Source organism: Penicillium bovifimosum, assembly GCF_028826915.1.
Source record: "Penicillium bovifimosum strain IBT 22155 chromosome Unknown utg000004l_segment0_segment0, whole genome shotgun sequence".
Lineage (NCBI taxonomy): Eukaryota > Fungi > Ascomycota > Eurotiomycetes > Eurotiales > Aspergillaceae > Penicillium > Penicillium bovifimosum.
Genome location: NW_026622713.1, coordinates 358052 through 379695, shown reverse-complemented (window position 1 = coordinate 379695; position 21644 = coordinate 358052). Strand labels below are relative to the sequence as shown.

The 21644-nt window shown below is 51.2% G+C and overlaps 8 protein-coding genes across 8 annotated transcripts; 6 read left to right on the top strand and 2 right to left on the bottom strand.

Annotated features, from left to right (window-relative positions):
* Positions 1-1571: 1571 nt before the first annotated feature.
* On the top strand, positions 1572-4463 carry N7515_004424 (Aim21 family protein; the record flags this gene model as incomplete). Its single annotated transcript, XM_056665168.1, has 2 exons — positions 1572-2496; positions 2548-4463. The coding sequence occupies 2 exons, from the start codon at positions 1572-1574 to the stop codon at positions 4461-4463; spliced, it is 2841 nt and encodes a 946-aa protein (XP_056522118.1).
* Positions 4464-5143: 680 nt separating this feature from the next.
* On the top strand, positions 5144-6625 carry N7515_004423 (RING finger domain protein; the record flags this gene model as incomplete). The annotated part of the gene is made up of 1 exon (XM_056665167.1): positions 5144-6625. One exon carries the CDS (start codon positions 5144-5146, stop codon positions 6623-6625), a length of 1482 nt encoding a protein of 493 aa, XP_056522117.1.
* Positions 6626-7281: 656 nt separating this feature from the next.
* Positions 7282-7968, top strand: N7515_004422 (mitochondrial 54S ribosomal protein mL40; the record flags this gene model as incomplete). The annotated part of the gene is made up of 2 exons (XM_056665166.1): positions 7282-7507; positions 7625-7968. 2 exons carry the CDS (start codon positions 7282-7284, stop codon positions 7966-7968), a joined length of 570 nt encoding a protein of 189 aa, XP_056522116.1.
* Positions 7969-8605: 637 nt separating this feature from the next.
* Positions 8606-9542, bottom strand: rho2 (uncharacterized protein; the record flags this gene model as incomplete). Its single annotated transcript, XM_056665165.1, has 4 exons — positions 8606-8893; positions 8947-9138; positions 9269-9347; positions 9508-9542. 4 exons carry the CDS (start codon positions 9540-9542, stop codon positions 8606-8608), a joined length of 594 nt encoding a protein of 197 aa, XP_056522115.1.
* Positions 9543-10720: 1178 nt separating this feature from the next.
* On the top strand, positions 10721-11088 carry N7515_004420 (uncharacterized protein; the record flags this gene model as incomplete). Its single annotated transcript, XM_056665164.1, has 2 exons — positions 10721-10909; positions 11071-11088. Coding segments are annotated over 2 exons (207 nt in total), but the record flags the coding sequence as incomplete, so codon positions are not given.
* Positions 11089-11097: 9 nt separating this feature from the next.
* N7515_004419 (uncharacterized protein) lies at positions 11098-14764 on the top strand (the record flags this gene model as incomplete). The annotated part of the gene is made up of 3 exons (XM_056665163.1): positions 11098-12187; positions 12260-12501; positions 12551-14764. The coding sequence occupies 3 exons, from the start codon at positions 11098-11100 to the stop codon at positions 14762-14764; spliced, it is 3546 nt and encodes a 1181-aa protein (XP_056522113.1).
* A 927-nt stretch (positions 14765-15691) lies between these two features.
* Positions 15692-17203, top strand: N7515_004418 (uncharacterized protein; the record flags this gene model as incomplete). Its single annotated transcript, XM_056665162.1, has 1 exon — positions 15692-17203. One exon carries the CDS (start codon positions 15692-15694, stop codon positions 17201-17203), a length of 1512 nt encoding a protein of 503 aa, XP_056522112.1.
* Positions 17204-18553: 1350 nt separating this feature from the next.
* On the bottom strand, positions 18554-21454 carry N7515_004417 (vacuolar protein sorting-associated protein 35; the record flags this gene model as incomplete). The annotated part of the gene is made up of 5 exons (XM_056665161.1): positions 18554-18871; positions 18928-19476; positions 19533-20524; positions 20595-21232; positions 21318-21454. The coding sequence occupies 5 exons, from the start codon at positions 21452-21454 to the stop codon at positions 18554-18556; spliced, it is 2634 nt and encodes an 877-aa protein (XP_056522111.1).
* Positions 21455-21644: the final 190 nt, after the last annotated feature.

Sequence of the window (21644 nt, the reverse complement as noted above, 5' to 3'; positions counted from 1 at the left end):
TGGACTGATCGAATTTCACAGACGTCCATTATACTTACCCTCTACCTCGTATATGTTGAGATATAATCTCTGGAGCAGAAACTGCTCAAGTCACACCGAGTTTATGGATGGTGCACGTGGGGGATGTATCCAATGGCCGCCCAGCTCTCAGTGCATCACCAAGAGAAACGAGCAGGTGAAGATGAATGTTCACTGGACATCTCCACTAGGACTGACCCTGCAGATCGCCATTGACTACATGCGAGAGTTACCGCACATGAGTGTATTCCCTCGTAGAGCTTTTTCAGGCGATACTGTACTCCTGTACTCCGTACGTTGACAACCTCGGAAGTTGCTATCTGAATAGGCAACTCACCCGCACAAGACAAGTCGCCATTCTAGATTCTGTCGACTGCAGGGCCCAGGAACGTGGCATCGCGGAATGGCCCTTGATCAGAGGTCATGTTACCCCGCAAATTCTTTTTTTGCCCTGGTGATCATGATGTGGCGGGTATTCTCGCTGTTTCGGCTAGTGAGTGGGTCTCAACATTCAACAGATCATTGTATTTGTGAGAGAGAGAGAATATCGATAAGAAGAGAGACCTGAGAATTGTGAGCCTTTGAGATGCCATATGCAGTATGTATTCTAAAGGAGTTGAGGACATGCCAGAGTAGCTTGTTCAAGATGCATACCTAGCTTCCCTTGGACCACGATGATGCAATGCGGAGAAATCTTTCAATGTTGCGCTTCACCGCCTCGGCCTGGCCAGCCAATCCTACCGCAGGGAAATCGTCTTATCAGAAGTGCCGAAGGCCAACCTTGGATATTGTACTGCGTACGCAGTAAAGAGAGACTCAAGTTTTAGAGTCTAGACTGTTACTGCGCCTATCTATATTTTTAGACATATTGTAGGCAGCCAAAGAATGCTTCCTTAACCTTGGTAAAGCAGTCCAGCCCGATAAAGGGCGATTGTATTGTATTGAAAGAAATGAGGCATTATTGAACCCGAATCTCGACCAACTTTAGGACCCAATAATATGAGGCATTTGCAGGGGTAGCCAAGAATGAAAAATCCAATGAAAATCAAGGTACTGCGTACATGTACTGATCTCATCGGCGGGGCGTTAAACTTGCAACGGGTCGCTGTCGTTGGCTCTTAGACATTGTAATATTACAGTATAGATAAAATACCAGGGTTATCTGCGGTCAGAGCACGTCAGGTGTGGCAGAAAGAACATACATCATCTCTCTTCCCCAAAACTCAGTTTCGGGATTGCTTCAGTATCTACTGCCTGTGCAGTTTCCTCTTTGTTTTAATTGCGCGTTGTTACCGTCGAACTGGATTGAACTTGAAATTCCAGCATCTCTGGGTAAGCAAATCACTCGAACACTCTTATCAGTTGCATGGGCCTTCTGCTCTCAAGCTTTGAGTCAATTACATGCATGTCCTTAGCAGCTGCTTCTAATTGCTCTATTGCTTTGATCCCATGAAAACTGGTTGAACATGCTTGAATTGTTACCAATCTAAGCTCATTCATGAGGATTCAGTTTGGGCTGCCGTTGACTCAACCATAGCTCCCAGAACTACATCATGTCGACCCAAACTGCTCCGGCTATTCCCCCTCGACCGGCTCGATCTCCCAAACCACCGTCGTCATCTGTGGAGATGCCCAAGATACCATCACGCCCGGCAAACCGTCGCAATGATCGTTCGGTTTCGCCCATGCGTGAGAGCTATGCACCTTCACCGTTCAATGAATGGAACGGTCCTTCGCTGAGCCGTACCGTATCGCATGAACTGCCCCCACGCCCGCCTAGCGTCACGATACCATCTCTCGGCGAGGAGGGCATTGAATATGCTGACCTCGACCCTGGTAATATGTCAGACAGTCACCATCAAACACCCGCGGAGACTCGTAACGTTAGCAGTGACCTCAAGATCCATGCACCCAGACCTTCATTGCCGACATCAAGTGCTGAAGCAAAAGTGCAGGCCGTCACCCGCACCGATTCCCGGCAGGCTGCTGCGGCAGGATTGGGCCGGGGCGTTTCGCCTGCTCGCGAGGAACACGAACGTCCAGGTCGTTCACCACACTCCCGGGCGAGCGGTTCGCGCGCGGAATCGTCAACAGCCTCCAATGACCGCCGACACTCTGCTCAGCTTGGCGAGGAGCAGGGGTTCCGAGTGCCCATGTACCCCAACGCCGGTGACGTCCAGGCACCATCTCCCAGCCCGTATCTCGACCAAGGCTCGCAGCGTTCGGGCCGTAATCATCACCGCTCCCGTAGTGCCCGTGACTCTTCCTTGCCCCCCGGTAGCTACGGTTTGCATGGACACGGTGTTCAGCATCCCGATAAGTTTGAGAAGGCCTGGTATGACAAGCACCCGGATGAGTTTGTGAAGGAAGAAGGGCAATACGGCCCTGGGGTGGGCACACCGCGCCCTGATTGGGCTATGAGCAGCGACGATTTGAACAAGATTGTTCGAAGCTCGGCCCAAACTGGTTCCGGCCTTGGTGAGTATTGAAAGCAGTATTGACTGTCGCTTCAAAGCTAATAGTGACCAGGTACTTCCCCAGCCGTAGTGGGCACTCCCGAAGAAGAGGTCGGTTATATAGCGTCCGATGAGTACATGCACCGTATAGTGTCTCCTGCGCCCGACGTTCGACTCGAAACTCAGCCATCCATCGAGTCGCCACTTCGACAAATGAGCTTCCCCTCCGAAGCTTCTGAAAAGCAACCGACCGCAAGCTCGTTGCGTCATCGCAGGTCTAGCTCGCACAGTTTCCGCGAGGGTGGTGTGATTCACGTGGATGATCCGATGCATCCTTTGCATCATCCGGATGGATTTGCTCCGACTCCGGCGCCTGAAGAAAATGAGTCGGCACTCGAGAACGAGGAAGAAGAAGAACCAATCTTGGCCGCTGATGAAGTACGCCCTGAATCGGCGTACTTACACCCCGCTGTGTCCCCGACATTTGATCGCCGGAGCAGTTTCGAGGATGATGGTCGGAGTCGAACTTCGAGTATCACGCATAGTCGTTCGCAAAGCCGATCAACAAGCGCACAGGGCCAGTTCCCCGTGCTGACACGTTATGACTCGCGTGATGATACACACACGCCCCTCGAAGATGTTGAGGAGTATGAGCCGCTATTCCCCGAGGAGAATACTAAGGAAGAACAAGTTCTGTCTGCTGCGGATCGTTTCAAAAAGAGACCGGACTCACTCCAGCACAGATTCCCTAGCCAGGATATTTGGGAGGACACTCCCAACAGTCTGCAGCTTCATGCCACAGTGACCACCCCAGATCTGCCCAAGCGTGCCTCTGCCGAAACCTTTGAGACACCCGAGCAAGAGGCCACGCGCCGATTACAGAATACCAAAGTCGACTCACATCAGGTGGCTGCTCATATTCTCGAAGGCGAGAGATCCAGAGACAAAGCTCCTGTGCGGCCAGACACAATCAAACAGCGATTCCCTAGTAGAGACATCTGGGAAGATGCTCCCGATAGTCAGCAGCTGGTGACCACCGTGCAACCCGCGACAGAAGAGTTGAAGAGCCCAGAAGTACCCTCCAGGCCTGGAATTCCCCCGCGTCCACAAAAACAGGCTCAGTCCGTCTCGCCAACCGAAAAGCGCCAGCCACCATCAATCCCCGACAGACCTAAGCCCCAGGTCCCTAGCCGTCCCGCCAAATTCAGTCCGACTTCACAAAACAATGCCGAGGCCTCGAGGGATGCTCCTGCAGTCAAGCCCAAGCCTGCAATTCCCGCTCGCCCGGCTGGGAACAAGATCGCAGCCCTGAAGGCTGGCTTCCTGACCGATCTGAATTCTCGTCTGCAGCAGGGCCCACAACAGCCGAAGCCCCAAGAAAAAGAGGAGGAGGCAGTCGAGAAGCAATCTCTGAGCGATGCTCGCAAGGGAAGAGCCCGTGGCCCCGCGCGGCGAAAGCCGGCCGTGGAGAAGGTCACTGCCAAACTCCCCACCATTCCGGAAATCAAGATAACGGAATCTTTCAATGTGTGGCAAATTGCCCATGATGGCAACCTGGTTGTTGGGACCACTAATAGAGATGAAAAGCCTCTTGCTGCGGTGGAAGAACCATCTGTGCCTGCTGAAAAGCCGATGGCCCCCCCACTCGCTAAGAACGTCGCTGGAGAATCTGTAGACCCAGTTGCCGAATCACCTGTCGTTGAGGATACAACCCCTCCCAAACCCACAACCGCAGAGGCCGCGCCCGTTGAATTTTCAACAGAAGCCCCAGAATCAGGAGAATCGGCTCCCGTCGCCAGGGAGACATCTCCGGAGCGGGAGGAGAGGGAAAATGTGGCCGAGACAGAACCCTCAGAACCGGAAGCTGTCCCTGGGGCGATCTCTGAATCTATGTCAACTCCAGCTAAGCTGAATGACGCCCTTGGGGAGATCGCATTGTCAGCAGAGGACAAGAAAGACTCCAACGATAATGTTCACACTGAACAGTAGTTCAGTGTGTGATTTAACTACCCCTCGATGTGCGCTCGTGCCATTCATGCGGACTTTTGGATGGTATTTATCTGCTCGTTTAATCCACAGCTCTTATTTTACTGCTTTTGATGAATGAATTGATATGTCAAGTTCAACCCCACTGTGTACTCTATCCTTTTCTGTAGCTTTTTCTGTAGGCTGTAACGGCTGTAACGCATTGTACCTCATTAGTTGGGCCTTTACGGGTGCACGAATACCGAGGTGACAGCTATCTAGCCTATATACCTACATCCATAACAGATGGGCTGACTTGGAAAGCATACCATCGTAATTTACATTGTGTAGTTCGATGTCTACTAACTTGGCCGTTGTCACGTTGATCGATCGCAGCCAATGTGACGTGATTGCCGTGATTGCCTCCCCCGACCGCCTTTGGACAGCCGCGGCTCGCTGCCCACCTCAAGAGACCCCCAACCTCCACTTAGCCACAATGGAGCTCTTCTCTTCTTGTACTCCTGCGCATAATTCGGAGATACGTTTGTTTACTCCATCAGGTTGCATTGCTCATCTTCGCACTCAGAGGATGCTGAACCCCGTTCTTCACCTCCTATCGAGCCCGGTCTAGATCAATACTACACCGTGCTAGCGTCTCTCGACATCTCTCATCAGCCTTGACCGGCAAACATTCCTCAACCATAATGGCGTCTATCCCAGGATACTCTGCTGTAGGCAGAGCTAGGTCCTCCGAGGGCGCCATATCCACCAACTCCGGTGGCAACTCTTTGATGCAAGAGGATTCCCTCTCAGATACCGAAACTGTTTTCTTTGGTGACGATATACCAGCCCGACCAACCCGGCGCCCTGAATGGACCCCTTCCAGCACGTCTCTCCGTCAACCATCAGAGCCCGCCCATGTCCCGGAGGAAGAAGAGCCGCGTAAATGTTGGATTTGCTATACAGACGAGACGGAGGATTCACCACTGAACCTTGAGTGGCGGTCACCGTGCCCTTGCGCCTTGACGGCCCACGAGGCATGCCTCCTCGACTGGCTTGCCGACATGGAAAATCCCCGGACCCGTAAATCTGGTGGCCGCGCAGTGATGCAGTGCCCTCAATGCAAGTCCGAGATTGTCGTCTCTCGCCCACGGAGCTATGTGGTGGATATGCTTCGATTGATGGAGCGGGTAGCCGGCCGTTTGGTTCTGCCCGGCATGATGTTCACAGTGGCCGGCACTCTGTGGGCTGGATGCTTTGCACATGGCGTTTGGTCCGTCTACATGGTGTTCGGATTCGAGGACGCCGTACACATGATTGAGGATGCCCCCGGCGAGGACTTGTGGGCTCCTGAGTTGTCCATCGGTGTGCCACTTATACCCATTGTCTTGATCTTCTTGCGCACCCGGTATGCCGAAGGTATCCTTCCAGCCATCCCGGTTCTTTTCTTCGCTTCACGGAATCTGGCACAAGATCTCGACTTCACACTGTGGCCGCCTACGCCTGTCATGACGTTCGTGGCTCTGCCATACATCAGTAGCTTCTACGGTGCGCTTTATGATCGGCTATTTGGTGGCTTTGAACGCAAATGGATTGCCGAGGTGCAGCCACGTGCAGCAGAGGAAATTCTAGACGATGCACAGCAACAAGATCAGGCGGAGGGTCTCAACGGGTTCGATGATGAAGACGGAAATATCCTCATGGAGATCGATCTTCAGTTGCAAATGGGAGTCGGCGATGGAGACGAGCCAGATCTGGCTCTCCCAGCCGAGCAAGGACAAGATGTTAATGGCGGTGGCCCTGGTGGGCAGGCGCAAAACGCCGATCAAAACAATCCAATGGGAATTGGAGCACGCCACCAAATTATCAACGGAACCAGTAATCTCGCCGATCTGGTACTGGGCGCACTTTTCTTCCCAGCAGTCTCAGCCTCCGTGGGTGGCTTGTTGACGTATGTTCTGCCTAAGAAATGGACCTCTCCGCCCTCGATTATGGAGCGTGGCCGCTTAGGACTCCTCCAGACTCGCTGGGGCCGAAGCGTTGTCGGCGGATGCATGTTTGTTTTATTGAAAGATGCACTGGTTCTTTATTGCCGGTGGAAGCTTGCACAAACACACCGTCGCCGCAAGGTCTTGAATTACGATCGGTCCAAAAAGAAGCCTCTAGGTGCCAAGCGTTCCGAATAGCTTTGAGCAGACGATCAGTCATATTTCAGACCACGGCCCTACTTTCCTCTATTTTCTTTCCGGCGTATCAACTGCATTTTACGGCGCCTATGGTATTGTTTTTTTGTGACGGCTTTGGTGGGAAATTTACATATGATGCCTTTGATGACCCCAATCTTTACTCACCTCTTCGCTCCCTCGACATGAGAATGTGCTTCCATGATTTCTCAAAACATGTACGAGTACGAGAACTTTGACTCTTTGAGAAACTTCAGCTGTATCTATTATCAGGTTTCTAGAATAGCGCGAAATAACCAATCACGTATGCAATCATAGATTCCTCAGTACATACAAAAGCTCAAACAATAGCCATTCAATACCGGACTATGATGATGATGATGATGATGATGATGATGGTGATGAATTCATTAGACCGATTTGGCTCGAGCCTCGCGGCCCTTGGTTGGCGACATATAACAAAAATTAAATCTGGGCAAAAAGAGTTGTGTGCAAAAATTCAAGATTGGATGCACGCAGCGGGAATGTTAAGAATGTCAATCTCAACAAGCGCGCGGCTAAACAGGCGGAAAAGATTCTGCCGTCAAGGAATTATTCCCCATGGAACTCAATTGCATTGAGCCCTTTCCACTCCCTCCACCCAATAAGCACCCATCACAATGAAGTCCTTATCACCAGCCCTCGCGTCTCTCGCGAATGTCTTCAAGATTCCCATGTCAATGGCGCCCGTCCGCCCATCAATTTCCCGCGTCTGCCACGACACCCTGACCCGCCAAACACAACAGCCCGGCCCAGTCACCGCGGCCCTGCAATCAGCCTCCTTCTCGACGACCAGCTCAATGGCCGCGAGAAAGCGCACCGGTCCAACAGTCGATAAGCGCATCAGTACGTCTCCTTGTCTCGTAGGCTTTTAGCCTTGGCTCTCGCGCGAACCCAACCCCCAATTCCCCAACACAACACGTATAAAGCGACTTGCAGCAGAAAATTAACAAGTCCTCACAGCTCTCATCCGCTACTTCCTCCACCACCCTCTTACCCCTCGTCCCCTCCGCTTCTCTCGTAATCGCTACCTCCGCCACTGGACTATCCACCGCGCCTGGCAGTTGTTCAAGGCGCAGCAGCGCCGCAAGCACGAGCTTGAGTTGATGCGTCAGTATCAGAGTATGCATGATGCTTGTGAGGAGCTGCGGACTGGAGCTGGGGATGGGGGCAAGCTGTTCCGGGTTTCTATGAACAAGAAGGGAATCTTCACTGATTTGTTCCCTATTGAGTATGCTCGTATGCAGACTGAGTCGCCTCCGGCTGATGGGTGGAATTATGGATGGAAGAGGCCTGGGCAGAAATAGGGGGTTTCCAGCTGATGTTGGATTAGGGCTGGTGTGTTGTTGGAATCCTTGACCTGAGGGCTTGGGATGTGTATACCTTTCACGCTTTGTATCATATGCATTCATATTGATTTCTTTTGAAGGACTTGTATTCTCTTCGTATTGGCTTATACGCTTTTTGGTAATAAGTAGGGCTTTGTACACGTAGGCTATGCATAAGTGTGAAGTAGCAAAAGGAATGGGTTGATTATCAGGTGTGATAGTCTCAAGAGGTCATGAGCGGAATGTAAACGTCAACGCTAAAGGACCACAATGACTACACAGGAAGAAACACAATGAAAGCAATCGCAATGTACGGGGGTCGGAACAGAAGGAGGGGAATCCGGAATTGCACGTGCATAAACAGCAAAAGGAAAGACAAAGAAAGTGCCCGTAAGAATACAAAAAGAAGGCACACCGAAATAACTGGAAAGCAAACATCGTACCCAGGTCAATCGACCGGGCTGGCATAGGAACCTCCAAAACTCCAGTGATGCATGATACAACGGATCGACTGATATCAAGGGTTAGACCGTGTATCAATCGAGTTCCAAGTCAATAGGAAATCAGAACGCTGGCAGAGAAAGAGTCGGCATTTTGCACATCCCGAATCGCATCATCAGATAACCACACAGCAAGACGATTTCCGCTTCTCGAACGTGAGCAATGCAGCACGGGTAGCTGCTTCGAATACATCGTCAACACCCTCGCCCGTCAGCGAGGAGCATTCAAGATATTTGCGAGCCCCGACCGACGCGGCGATATCGTTGCCTTCTTTTGTTGTCACGAACTTGAGTGACTTTTTGCGCATCTCTTCGATTGCTAATGGGTCTTCACGGAGGTCCTTCTTCAGACCAACCAAAAGGATCGGCACACCGGGGCATCGCTCGTTTGCTTCGTCGATCCACTATCCCGCAGATCAGTACTGTGGCGCACATGACTACCATATTTGAGACCGACCTTGTGTTTAACGTTCTCCAATGAATCTGGGGTATCCACAGCAAACCCAATCAGAAGGACGTGGGCTTTCGAGTAGGCCAATGGTCGCAAGCGCTCATAGTCTTCTTGACCTGCTGTATCCCAGAGAGCCAATTGAACGGAGCGGCCATCGACACGGCAATCGGTCACGTAGTTCTCGAATACCGTTGGTACCTAGTGGGGGTATCTGTCAGACATGTGATTCGGAGATATAGCGAGGTCGAGGGTACTGACATAATGCTGCGATTCATCCACGTGTTAGCTACAGACTCTCATTAGAGGCGACTCCGGTAGGAATACTCACAGTTGGGAAGTAGCCGAGGGTGAAGACGCTAAGCAAACTGGTCTTTCCACATGCACCATCGCCAATAATCACGAGCTTCCTACCGGGAGACCCAAATTAGCAAATGTTCGTGCCACCGTGGCTTCAATCCCACTGGCAATGGTATCGCATCTGCTGGGATGATACTCCCAAGCGGAGGCTCTCCCTGTCGTACGGCGTGGGAGCCATAAGACACCTGGGCGAAATAGAGCTGGACATACCTTCGCATCACATTATCATCCTGCTGTTGCGACATATTGGAGATAATTGCAGAACCTTTCGCGATATCCAAGGGTGATAAGGAGAGCGGCGGGTATTGTGGATCGACACTCAAGATGACGCGGAGTTCCGAATTAGGTTGAGTTGATTACAAGGATTGGCGATGGCCCTGGATATTGTCGGGATGTCAGGAGTAAAGAGGGGTGGGTCAAGCTTGGAGTAGATAATGGCCTCAAGAATTACGGGAGAAAGAGAGCGACAGAGAAGACAAAAGACTGGCGGCCTGAAGGATGCAGCCAAGTACTGACGTGCTAAGGGTTGTTGGGGGCGGCTGGCTGAGGCTGAGTGGTCGGGGGGTTTTTGGATGTAGAGGAAAGACTCCCTGAGGAAAGGTGGCCTCGCAACGTTAAATATAAGGAGAAAGGAGAGAGGTAGAGATTGAGCGAGTGAAAGTTTTAAGAAGAAAAATATTGAGGTCGAAGCTGAAGAGTAAGATAAGAAGGACCGGGGGTAGAAGGCGCTTACAGTCCAAGTTGGCAAGCGGAGGTTTATTAAGGCTGAAGGTGCATGCCGAGATTGACACTATGGATTTGATACGTAGAGAGGTATCTCCGTCTCAACATCCTATGGGACCCTGTAAAATTTCCCTCTCTCCTTTAGCTGGAGATATTTTTAATTAGCGCTTTCGGTGTCTCACTTGACGTGGAGCAGAAATGCCTTTGCAAAATCTCACCGCCTGACAGACGTCAGGGAGAGGGAAAATATTGCCGGCAGATCATAGAAGCGGGCATGGCTTCCACACGTGACTAAAACCATGTGATATCGAACAATCAAGCAAGTCGAGGATCGTCTGTTTATATCTTCTTCTGTTTACATCTTCTAAACAAAGAACCACGTTAGACGTGAAAACAAAGCTTTGCTGGATTTTCATTTCATTCCTGGTAAACAACTTACATATCTTCTCGCGACCAGAACACTGCCGTTGAAGCTAGAACTCCACTCGAAACCTGACAATTCAGGCATCAGCTCGCTTGCGGCGGCTATCCCGTTGCGGCGGCACGACAACCAGCCAGAAGGCTGGAAGGCCCATCACTACCCATCAATTAATTGGCGTCTGATCTGTCGTACCTCCAATCTCGGCGTTCACTGAGCTTGAAAAACGTGTTGATTTCGGCTTGTCCTTATCGTTTTGTTTTTCTCCGCCGGTCTTTCAGCACTGCAAGGCCAATTTCCGAAGCGCAGACACGTCGTGACCCGCCGAGATCATTGTCTTTCAACCCCCTCCTCCCGTGTCCTTATCCTATCTCACCCCTCACGTTTGCCACTACGGACGTGTCTTTTGAACAAATAACAAAGAGCGCAATTGACTCTTTGTGCCTGTGTACGGCAAGGGTAGAATTTCCGGTAAGTGAACACGAAATTGTGGATTCGCCGGAGCTTTGTTGGTAGGGCTCTTTGGCTCTTCCGTTCTCCGCTCTTCCTTCTTACTTTGCAACCTACCCTCCGTCATCTTGCTGTTTCTGACCTAAGCTTCTTCTGCTGGTATTAGTGAGCTGCTTAGGCAGTCCCTACTGCTCATTTAACCCCCCACCATGGCAACCCAAATGTCAGCGACTCCGCAGCCAGCAACCAACGGCAAGACCCACGCGCGGGGTTCTCAAGGCACCACATCGACCGACGCAACTGCGACACCTACGCCTTCCGTGAATCGCAAGAAGCAGAAGCGCCGAGAGAAACAGGCCGCTCGCCTGGCCGCCGAACATCATGACGCTTACGGCTCCGGGCATGCGGACTTGTTGGCTACAGATGAACAGCGCTCCGGCGACGATGACCATGAATATGAACCTTCAGACCGCATTTCTCCAGTGACTCCCGGTCATTACGGCTATGAATCTCCGCATCAACACCCCCGCGGGCTGCCCATGACAAATGAAGCGGACGATCACCATGCCTCAGGCGAGACATCGAAAAGGAAGAAAAATAGGAAATCTCGGTCAAACTCTCACCATATTGCTGACCGTAGCTCAACTCCACATTCGACTCCGTCCGCTACCTTCTCCCATCACCAATCCTTGCCCTACATCAGTCGCTTTACCGGAAAGCCCATGAAAAATAGCAGCATCTGGAACCAGTCAACCCTCGAAGAACGTGAAAACATCAGGACGTTCTGGTTTGAACTCGGCGAAGAAGAGAGGCGCCAGCTTGTCAAGGTGGAGAAGGATGCTGTTTTGAAAAAAATGAAAGAGCAGCAAAAGCACTCGTGCAGCTGTACAGTTTGCGGAAGAAAGCGAACAGCGATTGAAGAAGAGTTAGAAGTGCTTTACGATGCATACTACGAGGAGCTGGAGCAGTATGCGAACAATAACCAGGGCGCTTTCGACGAAGGAGCTCCAATCATACCTCCTCCTCGACTTTATCAACCACCTCTCCGATCCCCAGGACAACATACTCGGACGCAGGGCCAGTTTCATCCATCACGGAGCCGAGTCCAGGAGTTACCTGATGATGATGAGGTAGAAGAAGAGTATGACGAGGAAGAGGAAGACGATGACGAAGAAGACGACGAGGATGAGGATGAGGAAGATGAGGAGGAGCTTTACAGCGATGAGGATATGGAGGATGATGAAGCTCGGGCAGCTCGGGCGGATTTCTTCGCATTTGGGAACAGTCTAACCGTAAAAGGTATGCGGCAAGATCACTACGGAGATGTTGAATTGGTCTTGGCTCAAGTTCTAACTGACACTTCTCATCTAGATGGAATACTTACGGTTGCAGACGATCTGTTGAAAAATGATGGCAAGCACTTCATCGATATGATGGAGCAATTAGCAGAGAGAAGAATGCAAAGAGAGGAAGATACCCAGTACGGTATGGCGGCTCACCAGTCTTACCATGGCCATAACCATGGTCCTCTAGATGATGAGGACTATGATGACGAGGAAGACGATGAGGATTACGATAGTCAGGAGGAGGAAGAGTTCGACGAAGACGAAATGGTATGCGCGTACATATCAGTGTGCGAGTTCATTTGCTGACGATCAATAGGACGCCATGACCGAGGAACAACGCATGCAGGAAGGGCGACGGATGTTCCAGATTTTCGCCGCCCGAATGTTTGAGCAACGAGTCATGACGGCATATCGAGAAAAGGTCGCCGAACAGCGTCAGAAACAGCTCATCGACGAGCTCCTCCAAGAGGAGACATTAAACGAGCAGCGCAATGCTAAAAAGGCCCGCGAAGCGCAAAAGAAGAAGGATAGGAAGCGTTTGCAAAAGCTACAGAAGGAAGAGGAGAGAGCCCGCCGGGAGGCCTTGAAGGCGGCTGAAGAGGCGGATCTCAAAGCCGCGCAAGAGCAAAAAGCCCGGGAACAGCGACAGAAGCGTGAAGAGCAGCGGAAGAAACGAGAGGCCGAAAGGAAGGCACAAGAGGAAGAGCGTGCTCGCAAGGAAGCTGAGAAGCAACGCCGACTGAAGGAAGAACGTGAACGGCAGGCCGAAGCTGAACGCAAACAGCGGGAACAAAAAGAGGAGAAGAAGAGGCGGGAGGAAGCCAGACGCAAGGAGAAGGAAGAGCAGGAAAAGAAAGCCAAGGAGGAGCGTGAGCGCAAAATGCGTGAAGAGCAAGCCAAAAAAGAGCGAGACGCCGCGCGAGAACAGGAAATCCGAGATCGTAGTGGGAAGCGCGAACAAGTCAGAACCTCACCGCCGCACACTCTGCCAGGCGTCATCCCCTACAATGTCCAGTCTCAACCTCCTGGTTTAATGCAGTCTCCGCATCATCATATGGCGATACCTGTTCTTCCGAAAGCCTCAACCCCGGGAAGACCACGCCAGCAGTCTCATCATGGCTCTTCTGCCTCCTCTCCTCACTCTCAACCTAGCAGCGCCGACCCCTCCCACCACCCTTCCATTTCTCCCCGTTCCATGGGACACTCGCAGTCAGGCCCGAACTATGCTACCAGGCAGGCTTACCAACAGCCTCCGCTGCATCACCCTCAACCTTCCGCTCCTCTGTCACCGTTAGGCCGTCCCACGGCATTCTCGGGTTTCACGGGTCTGCCGTTCAACCCTCCTGGCATTTCAGGAATGGCTCCGCGATCGACTCTTCCTCCAGAATCGTTCTATTCGTCAAATGCCGGGATGATCAACCCTATGCGACCTTTCAATGGAACTGGTGGAATCCCTGCACCGCCTGGGATGAACGGTGTACGCCCCATCCCACCAGCCCGTGCGTTTCCAGTTGATCCTGGACATGGTAACCCCTTCGCCGGCAACCATGGAGTTACCGGCGCAATTCCATTGCAGCAGACTGGCCTGTCGAAGCCCCACTCCAGACAACCCTCGACCTCCTTTGACCGCTCGCCGTTGGATACTGGCACCCAGCCATTCCCTATCACCCGCCCAAGCCCTATCAAGCGCCCATCCAGCTCAGCCCAAAATCGGCAGAACAATGACAACGTATCAGTGCAGCGAGAAGTGGATGGCCTGAGTGCTCATCTTGGGAGCAGTGCGCTTCTTGATGACACCGATGCTGCATACCCCTCAAACCTGTCTCAGTCATTGCCTGGTGCCCCCGCCCCTGGGCTGTTCCCGGGGCCGACAAGAGCGAGCTTCCAAGGCCCATCCTTGTTCACGGATTCTCTCGGGTCCCCGCAGACTAACTTCGCGATGGGTTCCCCAATGGGCAACCATCACACATGGGGTTCACCATTCGGAGGCTCTGCCTTCCCTGGGACCCCTTCTGGATGGGGACCCGCCTCTGCAGGCACTGGATGGCCTCACAACAACGCCTTCGCAGCACCGAGTGGTCATCACCGCCCGCACACCTCGCGACCCGTCACCATCCGCCTGTTGGCCATCCAAGCATGCAAACAGCTGGATTCGATGACCAGTCCGCCGAAAGGTTCTGAGAGTTTCCACGATGTGAACCTCGTCCTCAGCCAGGTGGAGCAGCTGCGCAGCCCAAGCCAGCCACCGATCTCATTGGATGAACTGCTCGATATCTGCGACACAGAAGGCAGTCCCCAGAACGGCGGCGGATCTTTCTCGATCAAGGATACCCCGAATGAAAAATCCGTTCTCTTCGAGCCTGATCCAAACAGCGCCGTCCCTGGTCACCGCGGTAGCATCGTACCTGGCGACATCGGCAGCCCAGTCCCAAGCAACAGCCACCCAGCCCCTTTCAGTGCCTTCGGCGGACCATCCGTGCTGCGGCAGTACTCCTCCCCTCAGGCGGGACTTTTCGGCGGGAGCTCTTGATTCCTGATCATGACTTGATGCCCAACTAGTGCCTTTAGATGAAAATTATCTTTTCTTCCTCGGCCTCAGCTGGAACGACCTTGAAATGCCCCTCCCTTCCTATTCTACCTTTTTCGTCCTCCATCCTCATATCTCTCTATCCCTTTTTTTCTTTCCTCTTTCATTGAAGCGTCATGGATTAACGTCAAATCATCATCTGTCTACATCTTTCGGCTCGAGAGAGTTCAGACCCCATATGGGTTTATTTGCTTTGTTATCTTGTTTGACAATGTGCTTGAATTGTCCTACTTTCTGAAGTAGACAATCTGGATCTTGTTGTATGTACCGTATGCGTATCTTCTGGCCTTTCTACATTATGCAGCGATATCCGTGGAGTTCGGCAGTCTACCGCTCCGTCGTGTTCTTGACCAATTGCATGATCGAAGGATTTGTCTTCGACTGGAAACATTCATGTAGAATTCAATAATGTATGAGTTATGATTCTGTCTACGGGTGCATTACTTCCATTGTAGGTACGATAGCTAGTCAACTGCTTTTGTGTGGTTATTATGACTATGCGAGGTCTTCCAATCCATCTGAATCTTCAGTCAGACAGATCGAGAGGATCCGATATCTTCGTCTCATTGTAGGGCTGAAGGTTACTTCGGAACGGAAAAACAACCAACACCGACGCTGACCGGCTATCATCTCCGCAATCTGAGTACAATCACAACATCCCTTCCCCAGAACCTGCCATTGTTGCTATCTTTGTTCCTTGAATACATCCAAATCATTAGCTTTATGCGTCATTTACAATTTATCCATCCATGGTCTGACGTTCATAAGCATCGAAATTCCTAAATATCTCCCATTCGAGCTGGTCTGTCTAGTACTCCGCTCACACTGGATTCATAGCGGACAGTACCAACTACATAGTCTGAGTCCGACATGGATGATGCCGTTCGTCCAAGCAAAGAAGAATTCGACCGTATCCTTTCCGAAAGCTATGATGAATGGTCGTCGCACCTTACAAACGCTCATGAAAGCCCTCGTCTACCACCTTCTTCCATCGAACTGAAATCGCTTCTCGAGAGAACACCGTCTTACCTTGGATATGGATCGGTGCCCAAAGATACTCAACTCCCCTTTACTTTTGTAGAAAGGGAATTGAGCAGGGGACAGTTTGGTCTCCTAATTTCTGGACAATCGACCTGGACTACTTCAAATGGGCAATGTTGCCTCGAGCCGAAAACAATACCTTTGGATATTCTGATGGCCGTTCCCACGCCATTGGCAGTGGAAATATCAAATTCTGCCCCCATGCAAGAATGGCCTGGTGTTGATGGCATCTCAAATCATGACGAGGGAAATTACATTAGCATTTTGTTCCTTGCGTGGGCTTATATCCTTTCTGCGCGATGGGCAGAATCACTGAAGCACGCCCCGGGACATCAATGCAGTATCAACTTCAAGCGCAAGGCCAGTCAGCTTCCCACAGGTTCCAGACAACATGATGCAATCGAAATTGATGTAGGACACGATGTTGAAGCTGCTGAAGCTGCTTGGTGGAGGTCTATATTGTGGTCTGGCGGCGGCTGGGAAATCACTACAGATTACAACAAAAGAACTTACTGCTCACCCTGGTCTGTTATGCTCTCAGATAATGCTAACATGGGAATAGCAGAAGATCATCTTATCTCTAAGGAAGAACCGCCATCTTCTGATGTTGCTTTGGAGTATCTGGCCAGGTTTTGCTCTCGTCACCGACTCTACGGGCAGTGTTCCGTGGCCCTAGTTGCTGCGCTTTACATTCCATTGATCAGCGGAGATTCCATTTCGCTTCCTGTCCCGGAATCAGCCTTGCAACATGGACCGTCATCCCTGTCACAGAAATCATCAAATCTGGTGAAGGAATACTCGAAGTCTCTTTCCCGTTATATGATGCTAAGTTGTAATGCGTGGGGCATGCGATCTTTAATTTCCAGTACCTTCTTCAACCCAAAGGTTGAATGCAATCTTGCCAGCGCCTGGCTCAATCCTATCTTCGCAGTAACAACCCCTTTGATCCAGGGCGAGAAGCCTCTTACGCTCGCCAAAGTTCTTGCATATCGGCAGCCCAGATTAGCTAGCCTTTGGCTCGGTGCGATTATCGTGGGACTAGCAAACTCTACAATACGTAATATCCGGATCGGGCTTACAGCCACGGAACTCAACGCAGCGGCTTGGACAGGAACGCTCCAGTCATTCATAACTATGGAACCTGGTTGCAATGACGGTCAAATGATCCGCAGGGAAGATGAGTGTCGTTTGCTATTTATCACAGCCTGTGATGGATATACTAGAATCCCCATTCAACCGTGGAAACCGTTTGGAGAAACTCGGCTTCTTGATACCGAACTTGCAGTACAGCAACATGCCGCCTGCCGCTGTCACTGTTTGAAGTACGAAGCCTGGCACTGAAATCTAGCAAATGGGGAAACGCTCGAAGACTCCGGCATATCTCTGATGGGATATGGTAGACAATTTCTAGCACAGAAACACAAGGAAACCCACTACCCGATACAGAATGACTCAGCCTTGCTTTCTCAGGTAGCTTCGGAGGTTGCAACGCGCGGGATTTTTGGTTGGCTCAGATCCACAGGGTACCCAGAAAATGAAAAGCCTTTATATCGACATTCCTGGATCGACATGGAAAGCTCCGATGACGACGACGTTGATATCAATTCAGACAGTGGTCACGAGGATGATTGTCAATCTGTGGTCAATCAATGGCTTAGCCGGGTGAACTCATGTGTCGAGATCAAGACTGATGGAGGGTTCTGAAGTTCATGTTTGCAACGTGAGTGCCCTTTCTAGTCTCAGGTGTTTTTCCATGCCGTTTTGGCATCAGAGAGATCCTTGAGATAGAGCAATGACCCATCTTCGCGCAGCAATTCGACGATTGACAGGGCCTTGTCGTTTTTGCTCTGAGATGAGATAGAATTTGTGAGGACGGAAATGAGGTGTTCCTTTGGCGATAGCGTTGACACGAACGGCCCAAATGGTGTAGTTTTCTGAACTTTTCAGCTTGTGCACTGCGATTTTCACGGGGAGGCCATAGTTAGTCGATATAATTGCGCCTCGGAATCTGTTTCATCAGACAAATTGACGGAACTATGGCCTCCCCGAGCCAATCACAGTTTCCAAGCTGAAAGGCTTCGAGAACTACACCATTTGGGCCGTTCGTGTCAAGGCTATCCTCACAAAGCTGAAAGGAACCTACAGATCAGACAACTATACTTGACTCCACCCACTTGCTCTCCACATTTTTCTATCAAACTTCCTTCTTCTATCCATTCATCTTCGACAATACTTTCTTTCGCTTCATTCACCTCTCATAATACTTTCCTCTGCTGTAAACCTCCAAGATGTTATGAGCCCTCCTGTCCATGAGCCTGACCAATATCAACCAGTCTACCTGGGCTTACACTCTAACATTGTCTACCTGCCTATTTGTCACCTAGAGCTAGGCTACGCCCTCACAAACTTAAGCGGCCATATATATCGCCTTTTCCGAGTTTTAACGCTCAACGGGTCGGACGGGAGGAATTGATAATACATGACCAGATACAATTCACGTTGAAAGGGTATGGTGTTATCCGAAGACAATGATACACTTGTATATACTTGGAGCGAAAGGAAAGAAAGCATTGCAATTCAGGAAAAAAGAACAGGCTTCCAGGAACACGACGATGAGAAAAAGACATCAAGGAAAAGTAGCCTAAGGCAGAAACCCCACGTGACACGTCAGATACACCAACACGGTAGCAATTATTTCGGTGGTTCCGTCACGATACCCTCGTACTCGCGGGAGCGAATGTACTCGAGCGTACGTTGGAAGTGGCGCTTCGGGCCATCGAGGCTGGAGTTCGGCTCTTCATCGGTGGTCTGCAGGTTTGAGTGGATGAGTTCGATGAGACCGTTCAGGTACTTGGTGGTGACGGTCTCGTTTTGCTGGTCGAAGTAGTAGACGTAGCGGTTGAGGATCTCCACGAAGAGCTCAACGGAGACGGCGGTGTCCATGCAGGCGTCGGCGACGCGGAGGGCGCGCTGTAGACATTCGAGAACACGTTTACCGTCGCGATAGAGCTGTTGTTGATGTTAGTGGCATTACCGAGGTATTCGGTATCAAGGCTAAGACTTACATCCTTGGGATCTTCTTCGCCCCGCTGGGGGTTCTCAACTACCCACCAGAGGTGACTTGCGAGGTACACGGCACGGCATTGATCGGGCTTCTTGAGGAGCTTGCTTCCATGCAGCGCGGCTTTGGTGATGAGTGTGTCGTAGTTCTCCTTGGAGAACCCGCGACTGCCATGTAAGGCGCCTGAAATTATGCAGACGGCCTGGAACTGGGCGCGCGAGTCGCTGATCGCATCTTCGTAGATGGTAAATGCCTGCGCGAAGAACTCGTAGCTGACTTCCTCGAATCCTGTCTGATCTGCGACTTCGCCACACATGACAAACAATCGGAGCGCAAGATCGGCGCATCCGGAATTTACGCGCTGGTACAGGTTGTTGATGCTCTGGTGCATGAATCGGTACAGAGCCGATGATTGTGATTGCCAATTGTCGTCGTAATGCTCACGCGACTTTAGTTTGCGAGCCAATCGGATCGACGCTGTGATAATAGCAGGAGTGGTGTAGCGGATTCGTTCGTTGCCATCCGCAAATGCCTTGCGTGTCGCTTGGAGAAGCTGTCAAAAAACTGTTAGTAAAGACTAATTGTGAGATTATCGGTGATCCATCTTACCTTTAGCTGGGTGTCATTGTCCGGCCCCTGAATCAAATGCACAAGTCTCGCAAGACATCCTTGCTCTTCGACTGTCTCCTCGGTTTCCCCTCCTCGCCGCTGAGTCTGTGCTCCTGGATACCCAGCAGATTGCTGCAGACCTTCCTTGATCAGCACCCTCGCCGCCTGAAGCACACGGTCGAGGTTCTCTGTCGTGGAAATCAAGATTCTGTTCCGCAAGAGGCTGCGAATAATATTGGCCGCCACAGACCTCCTCGTGGTGTACGATTGTGAGGACAGAAGGAGCAGGTAATGTGGCAGTGCCAAGGCTGTGAAAATTGAGACGTAGGATTTGAGAGGAGCTTCAAGGAGGTTAAGGATGTGTTGTTGTGTTGGCGTTGAATGCAAATCGGCATGATCGGTATATTCGGCGGTCTTTTGCGTTGCAAAGTCCAGGACCTGGTCGACATACTCTAACCGGTCTGGATATGTGTTCAATGCCAGATTGACAAGTGATACCAAGAGCGCCATGGTGTCCTGAATCGGCAACGCACGCGTCCGGATCAAATTCACCACTTGATCATAGAAGATATCATACAGCTTGACTTCTGTCGGGATACCAGCCTTCGCATCGTCTCCGTTCTGGGCTTGCTTCCCTTCCGCTGATGGCTCAGTGGGCTCAATGCTCTCTTGAACTGGTTCTTCTTTATCGTTCTCGGTGCCGTTCCCCTCGGAGGTCCCATCGGTGCTGGCAAACTTCGCCTCTTTAGCTTTGGCTTCTTTTGCCAGTTCCAGCTTTTCCAACAACTTGGTGACTGCGTCTTCCTCGCTTTGTTTCCGTGCTTCTGGTTCTGCAGCCGAGTCTGTTTCTCTTGCCGCATAAGAAGACAAGCGATCCATAAGACCGATTACAATTTTCTTCAAGTCCACGTGCGGATTAAGTCTGGCAATAGCAGATAGTAAGAGGTCGAGGGTGTGAAGGTGGAACTCATCTGGGAAGACCTTTGTGATAACTGCTGCTCAGTTAGGAAATGAATAAAAGGACAATGTTGCGGCAAAATAAGACAACCAAGAAATTCGCACCTTCCAAGAGATATTCTTGCGCCAGAACATCGCGGCATTGTACAACCTGCTCGAGAAGGGCTTGCAAAATGCCAGATTTGTACCCTTCAAGGTCAACCAGCTGGCTGAGTCTCACAATGTTGCTACCAACAAGGAGCTCCAGTTCGCGACGTTCTTGTATCCGCCTCTCTCGCTCCCGTGAGGGGCCTTGGTGCTGAAGCCGAACCCAGAGCTTGTTCATTTCCACAAAATTCGTCAAAACAAAGTTGATTGAATCCTGCATATTGCCCTCTGGCCCGTCGCCAGTTCCCAAGGGCAAATAGTCTCGTGCCTGACCGGAGAGATAGTATCGCAGAAACAGACCGCGGATCGGGTGCTGTACGCCTCGGCTCATTTCCATCATGTCCTTCATGATCTCCTTGACCGGCGCATCTTCGACGGACATGTAGACAGTACCAACAGTGATCATGAGGTACAAGCGGGGGACGATATTGCCGGCATACTGGACGAGCTCGTATAGGTCGGCGAGGTGATTAACGGGGTGGTTCTCCTTTAAGTAGACGGAAAGGTGTCGCAGCGCATCAAAGACGGCCATATACAACTCGTAGTACTGTTTCGGGCCGAGACTGGGGGTTCGTAATTCTGAGACAAAAGTCGATCTGCAAAGGTACAATTCACCAAGCTGTTAGCATATGGCGCACGTTCGGAGGTTGCTGCCTGGGGGGATTCCATTGGGGAGCTCACCCGCATTTGAGCGCATCCATGAGCTTTCCAGGAGTCTCTAGACATTTGCGCATCAGACTCGACTGCTGCCTCACCACCCCCAATGCCTCCTCGAGGAGGCGGTTCTGGTCCTCGGTGACGGGTGGTGAGCTAGCCATCGTGAATCGGGGTGAGGGGCGGAAGCTAGGGGGAGGAATAGCAGGGTGAAGACATGCACTGCAAATACTATTATTGAGGCAGTTGTGCAAAACAATGGAGAAGACAAGGCTGGAATTATGCGGGGGAAGTGTGGAAGGAGGTTGAGTTGGAGGATAAGCTCGTGACAGCTGGGAGATTCCCCGAGACGTC